The sequence below is a fragment of the Macrobrachium nipponense genome, chromosome 10 (assembly GCF_015104395.2).
Source record: "Macrobrachium nipponense isolate FS-2020 chromosome 10, ASM1510439v2, whole genome shotgun sequence".
Lineage (NCBI taxonomy): Eukaryota > Metazoa > Arthropoda > Malacostraca > Decapoda > Palaemonidae > Macrobrachium > Macrobrachium nipponense.
The window spans coordinates 70012837-70027454 of NC_087204.1; the positions used below are offsets into that span (position 1 = coordinate 70012837).

The 14618-nt window shown below is 38.6% G+C and overlaps 1 protein-coding gene across 1 annotated transcript; it reads right to left on the reverse strand.

The window, feature by feature from the left end:
- Positions 1-3767: 3767 nt before the first annotated feature.
- On the reverse strand, positions 3768-5219 carry LOC135223997 (uncharacterized). The gene is made up of 2 exons (XM_064262921.1): positions 4929-5219; positions 3768-4157 (listed from the first exon to the last, which is right to left on the reverse strand). The coding sequence occupies exons 1-2, from the start codon at positions 5217-5219 to the stop codon at positions 3768-3770; spliced, it is 681 nt and encodes a 226-aa protein (XP_064118991.1).
- Positions 5220-14618: the final 9399 nt, after the last annotated feature.

The window sequence follows — 14618 nt, forward strand, 5'->3', positions numbered from 1 at the left end:
CCATATGTCTTGTGTTTATTTATATTCGGACACCGATAATAATTATAAATTTATTTTCCTATCGAATAATTAGTACAGTCATGCACTGCGCAACTAGGCATCGTGACAAGTTGGTGCTAGTTAAAATTCGGTTGGCCTTGGGACCAATATGACCTTGGGACAGAGCAAGGCCGTGAGACAGAGTGACTGGGAGAGAGATGGATGTCTAACCATCTGCCCCGCTAATTACAGACTGACTATAAGCCGTTTAGCCTCGGAGTCCTAGTGTTGCCGATGTATCCGCATAATGTTTCCGCAAGCGCTTAGTTACGTTTTTCAAGCGATGCTTGTTTACTTTTGGCCTTCTATACGAAAACAAAGAAAACGAAATTCTCATCTTACTCGGTAAACTAAATTATTTAATTTTCTAATTGTGAACAATGTTTCATCCGAGTCTGTCACTGATATGTGTAATATCTGAATCGATGTGTTCGTCACTATTTGACCATATAATTATGCACTGTTCCTCGGCATCATTATTAACATTTTGAGGCTGTGTGTCACATATAACACTATTGTCTGATAAGAGTCTTATCCTTCATAACATTGTATTTGAATGAGAAATTGTTTAAAATTAAAAAAATATTGCAATTTGTATATGATAAATTTACATGAATGCGCCATGAAGAAATTGCTGCTGAAAATGTAGATGTGGAATCCGCATCGGCATACAAACTTGGATAGCTGACGAAAATTCCGCACTTCGGCAACACTGATACCGAGGTGGAGGATCTTGTTTTGTTTCCACTTTCCCGGGTGATGTCACGCCATGCCTCTAGTACGTCATCCATTCATTAAAAAAGACATGACTGATCATCAGACGTGGATGGATTATAGTTTGGAGGGGACATAATAAATATGTATAATTTAGTTAAAATAAATCCAAAGTGCTTAGAAATCTTCGCATTATTTGGAAATGCAATTCGCGCGGAACAGCAGACATGTCGTCCCTTTACCACTGTCATCCATTGAAGACACGACTAAAGCACGTCAGATGTGAATGCATTATATATAATAGTTTGGAGGGACGTAATAGTAAATATGTGTCACTTCGTAAAATAAATCCAAATTGCGTAGAGCAATTCGTATTATTTGGAAATGCAATTCGCACGGAACAGCAGACATGCCGTCACTTTACAACTGTCATCCATTGAAGACATGACTAAAGCACGTCAGATGTGAATGCATTATAGTTTGGAGGGGGACGTAATAGTAAATATGTGTCACTTCGTAAAATAAATCCAAATTGCGTAGAGCAATTCGTATTATTTGGAAATGCAATTCGCACGGACTACAAGAATTTGCTTGAAAAAATGTCCTGTATATAGATTTTTTTTTAGCTTATGGTTTACCTATACGTATAAAAAAAGGTCAGTTCAGTATCAGTTAACGTTCGTAGGGGATATAACGAATTTGTTTCATTTACTGGCTAATGAAAGGTGCATCAAGTGTACTTATTCTTTGGAAAAAGCGCTTATATGATTGCCCATACCATACATATAGAGAGAGAGATCTATGGTTCGTACCATACTTTCCGGCTCTTTATCCCAAATAAAGGGCGGTGGTGGAGGCGTGGCTGGGGCCGGTGGGGGTGGGGCGGAAAGGGGGGGGGGGGTTAGGGAATATTATGTCATCCAGAATCATATAAAAGTATAATAATTTACTCCTGTCAAGGATCATAATTCTTCAAAGAATGTACCCAGGCGACCTTGGCCACTTGGTACAAGCAATGAATCTTTGTATTGTAATGTAACTGTTATATTTATTTATTCCATTATAGTAGTTAAAGAATGAAACCCTTTATCCTCGGGTGAAGCAAAATCTGAGTATATATAAAAAAGCCACGAGACAAAGAAAAATACTTATATTCTCTCTCTCTCTCTCTCTCTCTCTCTCTCTCTCTCTCTCTCTCTTAATATCTGAATACCTTTGCAAGGACAGATGTGGTCTAAAAGGTAAGCACTAGACCAACTTCGCATTTCATCTAAGGGATTCGTATTCAAGAAGAATGTTCTGTAGTGAGGCTCCACATCTCAAAATCATCGTTTACATAACGCTCGTGATATTACTGCGAGACAGGATAGAATGGGAAATAAAACTGAAATTGTTGTCTAAACCGGGAAGGAGGTAGACCATGACTACGTCCATTTAGTAAGCCGTGCTTTACCCGTTACTTGTGTTTTCATTTATATTACTTTCGTAAACTCTGTAATATCGTCTGATATAGACTCAAACACTTTTATTTAATATTATCCTTTGGTGTTATTATCGAAGGCAGTAGGATAAAAGCTGCATGGGGGAAGTGGAGAAAGATAGCTAGAGTAGTATGTGATAAGAAAATGCCAATCAAGCTAAAAGTGAAGATATATAACACTGTAATAAGACCAGCGTTAATGTATGGAGCAGAAACATGGGCTCTAAGAAGAAAAGAGGAAGTAAAGGTTCAGAGAACAGAGATGAGAATGCTGAGTGGATTATGGGAGTATTGCTGTTTGAGAGATTGGAAAATGATGAAATAAGACGAAGGGAAGGCTTAGTAAAGATTAAAGAAGTGAAAGAGTCACGATTGTGATGGTATGGCAGTGGCGGATCTAAAAATCTCTCATGTATATATATATATATAATATATATATATATATATATATATATATATATATATATATATATATATATATACGGTTTTTTGATCGCCTCGTCTTCCCAGGATCATTCATTTTTAGTTATTTGCTAAGAAGAGCAGCCATTTTACCCCCACCTTTAAAGCATTGGGAGATTGGTATTTCCGGTCTGGGGGGAAAATAATCCGTTAACGACTAGATCTAGTGTATAGGGTAAGAAGGGCATGTCGCAGGGGTTATATAGGCTTCTTGCTGGTCTTTAGGTACTCCTAGCTTTAGACCACTTTTCCCACAAATCTGCTGACTGTGATTTTGCATCTTTCCAGACAATGCCGTAGCCAGTGTGTGATCCCAGGCTGCTTGGAAATGCCCTGATTCGTCCTCAGTCTACGCCAGCTTCTGTTATTGGGCAGATGTGCTCGCCTCTGACTTGAAGTCAGCCTCTTTGTTTCGTCGTCGCTGGTTGGAGCCCTCCTTAGACATCACGATACATGTGCAAGCCACTAAGGACTACAGGTACGTCTCAAAAGTGCAAAATCCAACCAGCCTACATAACTCCTCTACTGAACGTCCTTTGTCCACCATCGTAGCACGTGCTACCCCTGAGACCTGTCCAAGATTAAGTCTTCATTGAACATTTCATTTAAGCACTAGAGTCCCTCCTCTTGTGTGTGATTAAAGATAAACACCCTCGATAGTGATTAGCTGAGATATTATGCAAGAAGTCTTAAGTTTATGTTGTGTGTAATTTTGGAATTAATTTCCAGATTGCTGAGACCATGCTCCGTCTCCGTGCAAGCGCTTGTATTAACTGAATTCATAAATTTGGAAACCAGCATTGCAGTAAATGTTGATTTTGGCCAGTGTTCCCACTTTATGAAAGATAAGAGTGTTCCAGACAGTACATGGCCTGTCCCACATGGCATACCTGCTTTGCCTTTATCTCAGGCCATTCAATGTTGCTTGTAAATAAATGTAAATTAGATTAATCCGCTGAGTTTTCGATGGCGTCCTTGCACTCCCTTTAACAATTATCTAAAGTAAGTCATAAGCGCTCCATTTTCCCATATTTCCTCTTTTTTTTCCCTTACGTTTTGGAGAGAGGCTATCTCAAATGTCCCGGGACACGTGGCGGGCCATGCCTGCTCGTCCCGGGACACTTGGCGGGCCTCGTCCTCCCGTCCTGGGACACGTCGTGGGCCATGCCTGCCCGTCCCGAGACACGTGGCCGGCTCTCTGGCCTGTCTCCGGACATGTGGCGGGCTCTGCCCGCCTGTCCCTGTACATGTGGCGGGCCTTGCTCGCCCGTCCCAAGACGCGTGGCGGGCCTCGGCCGCCCGTCCCGGGACGTGGCGGGGCCCTTGGCCGCCCGTCCCAGGACACGTGGCGGGCCTCGGCCGCCCATCCCGGGACACTTTGGCGGGCCCCGCCCGCCGTCCCAGATGTGTGGTGGGCCTCGCCCTCCCGCCCCGCTCGCGTGGTGGGCCTTGCCCGCCTGTCCTGTCATAGACAACACCGTTGCCTTAGTCCTTGGATGCCAGTATATTGCCCACTTGACTCCCTTCCAATTTCTGCCTGGGGGCTCCTCTTAATCTTTTCAGATCTCCTGAATGGCTTCTCTGAATCCTTTCAGTTTCTCCTGGGACTTCTCTGAATCCTTTCAGTTCTCCTTGCGGCTTTCCCTAAATCCTATGCTTCTTCTCCTGGCACTCCCCAACCATCCTTGTCATTTTCCTCCACGCTTTTCTTTCTTCAATCCTCCCATCTTCCTTTCCTTTTCAGGAATTAATAAAACTCTTAAAAAAACATTTTTAGCATTTTTATTTCTCTGCCAAACTTCAACTTCCTTTAAGGATCAACAAAGCAAACTTATTACAAATAAACATTAAAAGTTTCCATACAACAAACACTGTCCCTCAAATTTTTCACATCGCATCCACGTTTTTTTTTGCGAGGCCAGCGCCATTCCCTTGAAGATTGCGCCATTCCTTGGGAGATCGGCCGCTTTGATTCCTTGAAGACGAAACAGCTGCCTAACTTCAGTTTCCAGTTGTCTTTCTCAAGGCATTTTGTTTTTCCCCTGCCAGGTTCGTTCATGGTTGTAAACCAATTTCTCCTTCGCTCCTCACAGCTTGTCCAACCTCATCTTCCAGCTTTTCGTTTCCGTTCGCTGCTGGACACCGGTCTTCTCTCCCAGCCACGATTTTCCTTTCTCTAGGAAGAACATGTCAGCTCCTTCCTCGTTGAGTTTTCCCAACCTCAACATTTCACCACTGGAGTCCCAGTCCGCTTTTGCCTTTTCTTCCTGAGGTCATTCCACTTCCGCTTCTGCTGGCGCTCGAACCTGACATCGACGTCTTTCCTTTGTCCGGGATTCGCGCTTTTCGGGTCGGTGTCCCTTTTGTTCCTGATGGAGCCTCGCCCCATCCGCCAGCCTCTCTTTCTTCTTCTTTGCTTTTTAACTGGCGGTTCTTTCTTCTTCTGTCGTACGGAGTTCCTCTTGCCTCTCAACCTGGCTGTTTGCCTCTGCCAACCGCACTGTTTAGGTTCCCTTATCCTCATCACATAGGGGATCGTTTTTCTTCTCCCCTCCCCAATTTCCTTTGTCTTTTCCATCAGCTTGCTAATTTTCATCTTGAGGATCTTGTCTTCCCGCTGGCCGATTTTCACTTACCTTTTCTTGGTCAATACTCCCTCTTCAGGAACAACGTGTCAGCTTCGAGCGGAGTTAGGCACTTTCTTTGTCCAGGCCTACTGTTGCAAGTTCAACTTGCAACACCTCCAGTGTGATCTGGATCACACGAGTGTGTTCCTTTCCCTTCTTGCCCTGCCCGCCTTCCTGAATCTCTTCATTGTTCAGTCGAGCCTCTGTTCAGCTGAACGAAACTTATCCTGTCCAAGGTTTGTCACCTGCTGTTCTCTCTGTCTGGCACCGATGGTGTCTCGGCCAAGCCCGCAATTCCTCTCCTTCAGTTTCCGTTCTCCGTTGGACTGTTTCAACTCCGTCCAATAGTAGTTAGGTGAAAAACCTCACCAGTTGAATAGGCAGCCCGCAATAAATCAACTAGATGACTATTCCTGGCGTTCGACCTTCTCTCCGTATTTGTCGAACAATTATCTGGACATATCCGCAGTTCACATACTCTCCTCATCATTCTCTACTCGATTTTTCGTTGATTTTTCCTATATTCCACGAGAGATATTTTTCGATTTATCAAAAGATATAGCAGGTAAATATTCTGAACACTTTTTTGTTTAACCCTGCCTTGTCCTCTTGGTGTTATAAATGGCTGAAATTCTCTCTCTCACTCTCAGAGATTTTTCTTCGTTGTCTGCCTCTCTCTCTCTCTCTCTCTCTCTCTCTCTCCCTCCGGTCCCCTCTCATCTCTCTCTCTCTCTCTTTCTCTCTCCATGCGGGACTTCTTTTGTTAATTTTCTATCTGTTAAAATAAATTTGGGGATTTTCCTTTACTTACCTTTTTGTCTATAAGAAAAACAACAATAACTACCTACAGGCGGGTAAATTGCAACTTAGGGGAAAAATGGGCCCTTTTTCTAAGGCGAGTTTCATTTTTAGTTGAATTTTGTAGCAGGATAACTAATGTAAAAGATACATTTCTAAACGAATTAGCTAAAGAACATCAAGGAAATAATTATATATATATCTATAATAATATTATATATATATAATTATACACACATACATACAATAGCATATCATATATATATAATATATTAATCATATATACACGACCATACATACATACATAACTGATATACATGATCTATATTATATATATTTATATATATATAATATATATATAGTATATATAATAGTATAATAAGAATTAACTACTCAACCATAAAAAATTTTCAAAAAGTTAGGTAAGGTGTTTTTCATGATTTTAAATGTATTATCATATGGATACAAAGAAAAAATGAAACTGAAATTTAATTATTTACTTCATTTTGTCTTACATAAAAGTGAAAAAACAAAACGATATAAAAGGATCCAGATTTTATAAGAACCATAACTCGCGTTTCGTAAACTGCAAATGCAATATGAAAAAAAAGTCAAAAAGTGTAAAGAAAACCTAACATACCCTATTCCTATTTAAGGGAAGGCGAAAATGAACCACTATCCCAATGAATTAGCCCTACTCGACGCGAACCGCGTTTTTGGTGAGAATGCAATTTTAGTAAGACGTTGCGTTTATGTTTAATATAATATGCAGGCAGACTTTCTGAACGTCGGAAATATCTGAGACTCCTTGTACACATTAAAAATGGGATGGTAAATTATGCAATTCCACATTATCTTCTTATTAGAGAACTAGAAATAATAAAAGAATTTGGTTTTTGGAATGAATGGCGGTTCAGCGACCATTAATCACCTGGAATCTAAATTCCAGATCCCAATTCCAGTAAACAGAACAAAAGTAAACACACCTTTGATTAACCACCAAAGTCATTTTCCCATGGGAATCCATGTTATGGGTGAATGGAAATTCTTTGTTAGACAATTTGCTGTGACGGACGGTCAACTTTGAATCACAGTAGTTTTTAAAGAATGCTGTTATTTCCCCCCCCAACCCTAATAAAAATATTGCAGCACTTCCTACAGTACTCTGTGTAACTACACTATATCCATCAAATTGTTTTCAAACTGAACATTTCATAAGATATGATGAAAATTTGAATTCCCATTTTCAAGTGTTTTGTTCAGTCATTGACTAATTAATTATTGTAAGTATACTACCGGTTGGTTTCGAAATTATATCCCCCCCCCTTCCACCTCCACAGAACAAATGGAAAGTTATGAATTTTTTCTTTGCTACTTAGGCTTATCTCCAAGTACATTATCTTAAGTTTCTCTATTAAGTCATTTTTCATTTTACATTTCTTGTATTTTCAAGACTGAGTGACGGAGGTTAAGATACAGCCATGGCTAACGACGTTGAAGGAAACATCATATGGATTTTGACCGAATCCTGGGCTATAACACCTTCAGATAGGCCAAGGGATGCTGAAGCCAATCCTTCTTTCACGATTCTTGGATAGCTAAATACATGAAAGCAGTATGAAACCCTTTGGTTAAAAGAAACTTCGGAACAAAAATCCATATGTCTTGTCATTGCGGAAAGAGTGAGAATCTTGTAAGGGCTGAAGTACCCCTTTCCTCAGAAGAGTCAAAAGACGTCCATAGCTGAGGCATTGGGTAAGACCAAGAAAGTCTTTATGTAAATTGGGCGCTTTAAAAAAAAAAAAAAAAAAAAACAAAAAGAAAAAAAAAAAAAGATAAAAACTAGAAACAAAAAGGGGAAAGAAAGAAAGTTTATAGTGCTGTATATCATGGGTTGAAAAAACTCTGGTTATCAAGCCATTTCATGTTTATCAGCAAGCCCAACATCCCACTCAGCAACCAGAGAGAAAGACCCTCGGTGCATGGTTTTGTGGTTCATTTCTTCGAGATTGGGATGCGGCTGACTTTTCTCCATATTATCCCCGCATCAGATGAAATTTTTCATTTTACACAGACAGGTAAGTCCAAATCATAAAATGAACCCATCATTTGGGCTGCAAACAGTTGGATGATCTCAGTGAGTTACGTGCTCTTATTCGCCAAGGTTTGTGAAATTTTTCCTGAATATTTGGGAAATTTATTTTCTCCGTTTCGCAGCTAAATGTTAATGTCGGAGATTATCAAGAAAAAGGACAGATCATGGAATGGCAAAATACGTTCAGAGAAGTATTCGCCAGGAAATTCTTCTGAAGAATCGTGTTATCTGTTGAAAAATCCTCCATTTTTGCATTCTAAGGCACCATGTTTCAAGGCTCTTCAGACACAGGAGATGCTTCGAAACAGTGGTATCGATTTCTTCTCATCAAGTGAATTTCCAGGTAGCTCCCCTGACCTTAATGTCTGTGAAAACAATGGTAGTATCTTAAAGGATCGTGTTGAAGAAGCGCACAGTGAACTATGATGGTATACCAAGCTTCAACGACCTCAACGACCCGAAGTGCTCAGGGAAATGGAGTTTGAGTCTCAGCTTTTTTGTGATTTACTGAAATCTTACCCTCGAGAATGCAGGCTGTAGTACAGGCAGATGGAGGCCACACAAAATATCAAATACTCAGAGAGAAACTTAAATAAATACCTGTTCTGCATTACTATTGTTTTTGTCCATATCAATTTTAGTTTATGCTGTAGAGTGCTTTAATTTCGAAAACACCCTGTATATATGTTCATACAACCGAGTAACCTACCACTCATATTGGATATAATTTCTATCGCTATGGAATGCATCCACATACAATTTCAGTACCTGTTATTTAGTTTAACACTGAACTGTCTTCTCTACCAAGAGAGAGAAACAAGTTACATTTGCATTGAGAACTTGAAAGCACTTTTTTTTTTTTGTTTACCTGGTGCAGTAGTTTCCATCAATTGAGACAATAATCCATATTTAAGATATTAATTATCTAATTAATTTTGTATTGAGACCTTTAAACTAAAAAAAAACAAGAAAATGCTGGCACATTTCATAATCATATAAACTCGCATTGTTAAGAATGCAGAAGTCTGTAGAAATAGTTATGTGGGGAATATATTAGCTAAGAAAATTTACTAGTAGAGTTATGGTAGATGAAGGCGAAGGAGAGGTAGGGAGAGAGGTAGAAACTGAACGCAAAATAGGATGTTTGAAAAGTGAGACCCATAAAAACCGCGCGCCTTCGACACAACAAAATGTGATGAGGCAAGTTGTAAGTGTTGAACCTTGACCCCCCATCGAGTGGGTGGTTACGATCACGGCACCCACTAGGATTCGCCCAAGGGTGGGACCGGAAACAGTAGGCGTTCAAGTTCAACCAATTAAAGAAGAGGGTGTTCTCCAGTTGAAAAGGAGGAGGAGTCTGATTTATCCTTATTTTCGATTACTTATTGAAAACAAACTAATGATGACATATGACAGGGAAAAAGTTTAATCTGTCCTGGTCCTGAATTAAATATTGGTGCAAATACAATAGAAGCTCAACTTCTCACTGCATAAAGAAAGGCATAATTTCAAGTTTATTTTAAATGTATTATGATGTAAACAGATATTACTATAGTAAATCACATCACCGGTGCATCTGATGTCTAGGCCAGTCCTTACGACGCTCCTGATTGGCTGCTGATATAAGCCAATCACGGGGCCTGGAAACACTCAGTCTCTCTCAAAAGTTCACATAGGCAGGATGTATGTTCCACCTCTCATGAGGGATACGTCTTTCAAAAGCATCCCTCAGGAGAAGTGAACATACATCCTGCCTATGTGAACGCTCCAGCCCTGTCATTGGCTTATCAACAGCCAATCAGGAGCGTCAAAGGGACTGGCCTAGACATCAGATGCACGGCTGATGTGAATCTACTATAGATTGATTAATGTGTACTACTAATTTTAACTTCAACATAAATGTCAAAGATGACATGATAATGGATTGGCGATCTGGGGAGATAGAATACTTAGTCCTCATAATTGAAGTTGCCACTTGATCTTTACGATTTTTGCAGAGATCAGGTATATATAATATTAGAAGTTTTCATTGTCTATGAAACGTGATCTCCAAAGATATATTTTTTGAAACTGGAAATTACCTTTGTACATAGCACATTAATTAAAAGCGAAAATTCTGGCATTAAAAAATCTTCGTTGAAAACACTGAGTATCGCACTTGTTTAGCGTACTACCTAACTAGCGATAAAACTGCAGACCCATAGGAGATTGTGGAGGTAATTGATCACTTTTTTACTGGACCTATTCGTAGGATATGATGACCATGAACTTCGCACATAGGGAATTGAACGATTTATATCAATTTCGTTATACTTCAGGTACAATACTATATATACATATATCACACACACACACATACATATATATATATATATATATATATATATATATCGATATATATATATATATATATATATATATATATATCGATACATATATATAGATATATAGATATACATATCTATATATCTATATATATATATATATATATATATATATATTATATATATATATTATATATATATATATATATATATATATATATATCGATATATATATATATATATCTATATATATATATGATATGCATATATATATATACTATAAACATATATATACTTGATATATACACGCATATATAAGTATATATACATATACTATATATATATATATATATATATATATATATATATATCTATATATATATATATATATGTTACTCCTAGGGTTATGATTAATGATATATTGCCAATATGTTCGCTGTGACCTATTGGAATGTGGAGAAGCAACGACCCGAGAAAAGTTGATCAATGGGTTTCTGTGGGTGGCGTGATATTGAAACTGCATAGAAAGATAAGTCAATGTACGCAGGTCATGAACTCTTTTCAGTGCCTTTGGGAAACTGGTTGTAGCCAGTAATGGGAGGCGTTGTCGAAATGTGCATTCGTATGTGCGTGTGCGCCTCTTCTGTTAATAATGTAGATACCCAAGTCTATGGGGGATTTTGATAGGAGGCGTCTTTGAGAGAAAGAGAGGATGCCGTGGAAGCTCAGCGAAAGTCTCTTTATAATATAGTGCTAGAAATATTCAGGCTGCTTGGGTGAGTCTTATAATATTTTTAGCCAAAGAGTAGCTTGTTACCTATTTATGTTTTATGGGAATCTTCAATCTTTGACTTTGTTGTTAAAAAACTTATGTGTGTACTTACGAGGTGTTTCTCATGTCTTTGAAACAGACGGTTCTGGCAAGGAACTATGGGGGGACCGAGGAAGTCCCGAGTCCCCGATGGTGTGACCATTACTTTTTAGACATTTTGGTTGTGACCATTACATTTTAGACATTGTTTGGGGTTTTAATTAATTAAGATAGTCTGTGAGACTAATTGATTTACAGTTTTTCGTTATTAATAAATGTATTTTTTATAATGCAACTCTCTCATTTTGATTACCTGTTAGAGTGGAGAGAAAGAAGTAGAAAAGAGGTGGAGAGAGAGAGAGAGAGAGAGAGAGAGAGAGAGAGAGAGAGAGAGAGAGAGAGAGAGAGAGGTCGCTTGGCAAGAGAGAGAGAAAGAGAAGGTCGCGAGCCGTTGGTTGCTTAGAGAGAGAGATTTATTTGTTGTTTTGCCTGGACGCTCGTGTTACACGTTTACCAAATGAATAATGAGGATCATATCCTCATTACAGGTGGTGGCAGCTGGTGAAAAAGTGGTATAAAAGAGTTTTTTTTTTATGCCTGAGTACGCCAATGAAGAGATAGGTGACCAGTTAGAAAATAAAGGGGTTATGGCTTAGTGATAGTTTTCGAACGACAACGCCTTTGTGGGATTGTGAAAATTGTTAAATTGTTAGTTTTCAGTTACTAAGTAGAAAAAATGAGAAATATCTATCCGTTAACTGCGCAAAGGAGTGGAAGGATTTTCTTAGACTCAGCATTTGGTCCAGGCAGTCTGCTTACTAGTTGCAGCACTCATATGACTTCTGTGTGTAATGTCGAGTGCATCCTGAGATAATCGTGCGTGTCACTGCCGTGTCTTACACGAATTCCGAGCTCTTTTGTTCCCATTATGGAGTGGTGAGTGTTTAGAATATTGTTTATATTCTTTTAAATATTTCAGTGAAATGGGACTAGTTCTAGAGGTCAAAATTTATTTTTTCTTTGCCCATAGTAGCAAAGTGACGTGTTTTCTTTATTGCGCGTGTTTATAATAGACGCATTCGTCTTTGTTTAATATAAGGGTGTGTATAAGATGCATGCGAACTGTGCTTGGATAGCATATTCGCTTGGAGACAAAGCGCCCACCATTTCCTACGGGCTCAGCAGATTTCTGCTAACCGGCGCAGAGAGGTGTTTTGCAAGGGGAGTATGACCTGCCTCGGGGGATAGTGCCATGGGAGGGTACTAACTGGCCTGCCTAAGGGGGTATTGCAAGGAGATGGGTACTGGCATGCCTCGGTATCGCTTGACTACGGGGGTGTTCTAACGGGAGGGTGAAACTATTTTTTCAGTGGGGTGAACTCCTCCTTTCTTTTTTTTTTCTTTGCCGGGCTGTTTGGAATACGAGTCTGGCCTTGACAATGAATGCCAGGATATCAGCTGATTGATTAGTTGATGAAGTGAAATGCCCGTAGAGTCTTTTTTTTTAGAAAAGAGATTTTCTTTCTCTTGGATGAAGATAAAAGGAAATAAAAGAGATTTTTCTTTCTCATGAATGAGGAGAAAAGTAAATAACATGCACAGGATGTTGTATGTTTTCCTTATGCCTTGGAAGACACAAATATAATGGGAGACACAGATTAATATTATTTTATTTTATTGTGTTGGAGGGATTACTTGAAAATGGTGCCGATGGTGGTGTATGGTGATGCCCGATGCCGTGAATGGTGTTGGTTTTGGGTGTGCAATGGTGGTATATCATGGTGTTGTATCTGGTGTTGATTGTGTGGGTTCAGCATTACTGCTGTATGCTATTTTGAATTTCACCCTTACTTGAGATCTTTGCAAGAGAATTGTTACTATGGAGAGTTATTATTCATTATTAATAATTGTTATTGTATGAGATGTTCACGGGAGGGTTGCTTAAGTAAAATTATCATTACGGGAGACTTGTTTTACGAGAGATTTGAGATATTTCATGGGAGATTATTTTATAATTATTACAGATAATTATTCATGGAGAATTATTACAATGAATTATGGGAGAAATCTTGGGTTAGTTTTGTTTGTTGAGTTTTTGTAACTTTGGAGAATGTTTCGGTCATTCATGAGGGATGAGTTTTGCTGAATCTTGATGAATCTGACTGAATCTTGGTGAATTGTGTTGAATCTTGCTGAACTTTTGGTGAATTTTGTGCTGAATTTTGTACTTAACTTTTGGAGAATGGACAAGCATTAACATTGGTGATGTTTTTTCATACTGATACTGGTGATTTTGATAGCAATCTTGGTAATTTTGCTGATAATGATATTTCTGATGCTGATTTTTGTTATACTAATATGTGGGTGTTGTAATGCTATCAAGGGTGGTGAGATCTTTTTTGAATTTGGGAGGAACTAACACACATTATTTTAGTTTTTTTTTCTTTTTTTTTATGAGTTCAGTAGATAATTGCTTGACATCTAGTGAGTCACGAGAGATAGTTAATGGTGCTGTTGATTTTTCTTTTCTCCTTTTTGGAAGTTAGCCATCGCTGACGCAAGTTTTTTTCATCATGGGTGAATTTGAATTAATTTTTCTCTCCAGTTGGTGTGAATATTTTTTAATGTCTCAGTTCGTGACTTAGAGTCATTGTTCGGGAACGCGTTTGTGTTTCAGCTGTTTGATGCTGTAGAGAAATTTACGGGAGAATTTTTTGCACTGTTTTGAATGCATACGTAATGGCACTACTTTTTTCTCTGGATATTTGTGTTCCAGAAATTGTGAGTTTTCTTGCACAATACCTTTGTTGTATTTGTGACAACTTTGTGAGAGATAGGAAACTTGGCTAAGTTTCTAGTGGCCTATGCCGTAGTGCATATGGAGAAATCTTTGCTTAGACACTGTGAATTTGGAGTTCTGTTATAATGAGTTGTGCACATTGGTTGATTTTTTCTAGAATTTCCTAGACAGTTTTTTATTTGCCGAGTTTTTGCCCTTTTTCAGCAATATGCTAAGGAGAGAGTTTTATAGTTTTTGACTATAACATTGAGTTATTCTCTGGAGAATTGGAGTTATAATTGGAGGTATATTCTTTTTGGAGTATAATTTGATATAATATATTGGAGATATATTTTTGGCCATTTTTGATATTGCCAATGGTGATGAGAGCTATGTTAGTTCAATTATTGCAGCCACCTTTGTTGCAAATGGACACACATATTTGGAGATATATGGGGCAATATTTGTGAGTGGGTCGGCTAGATGCTT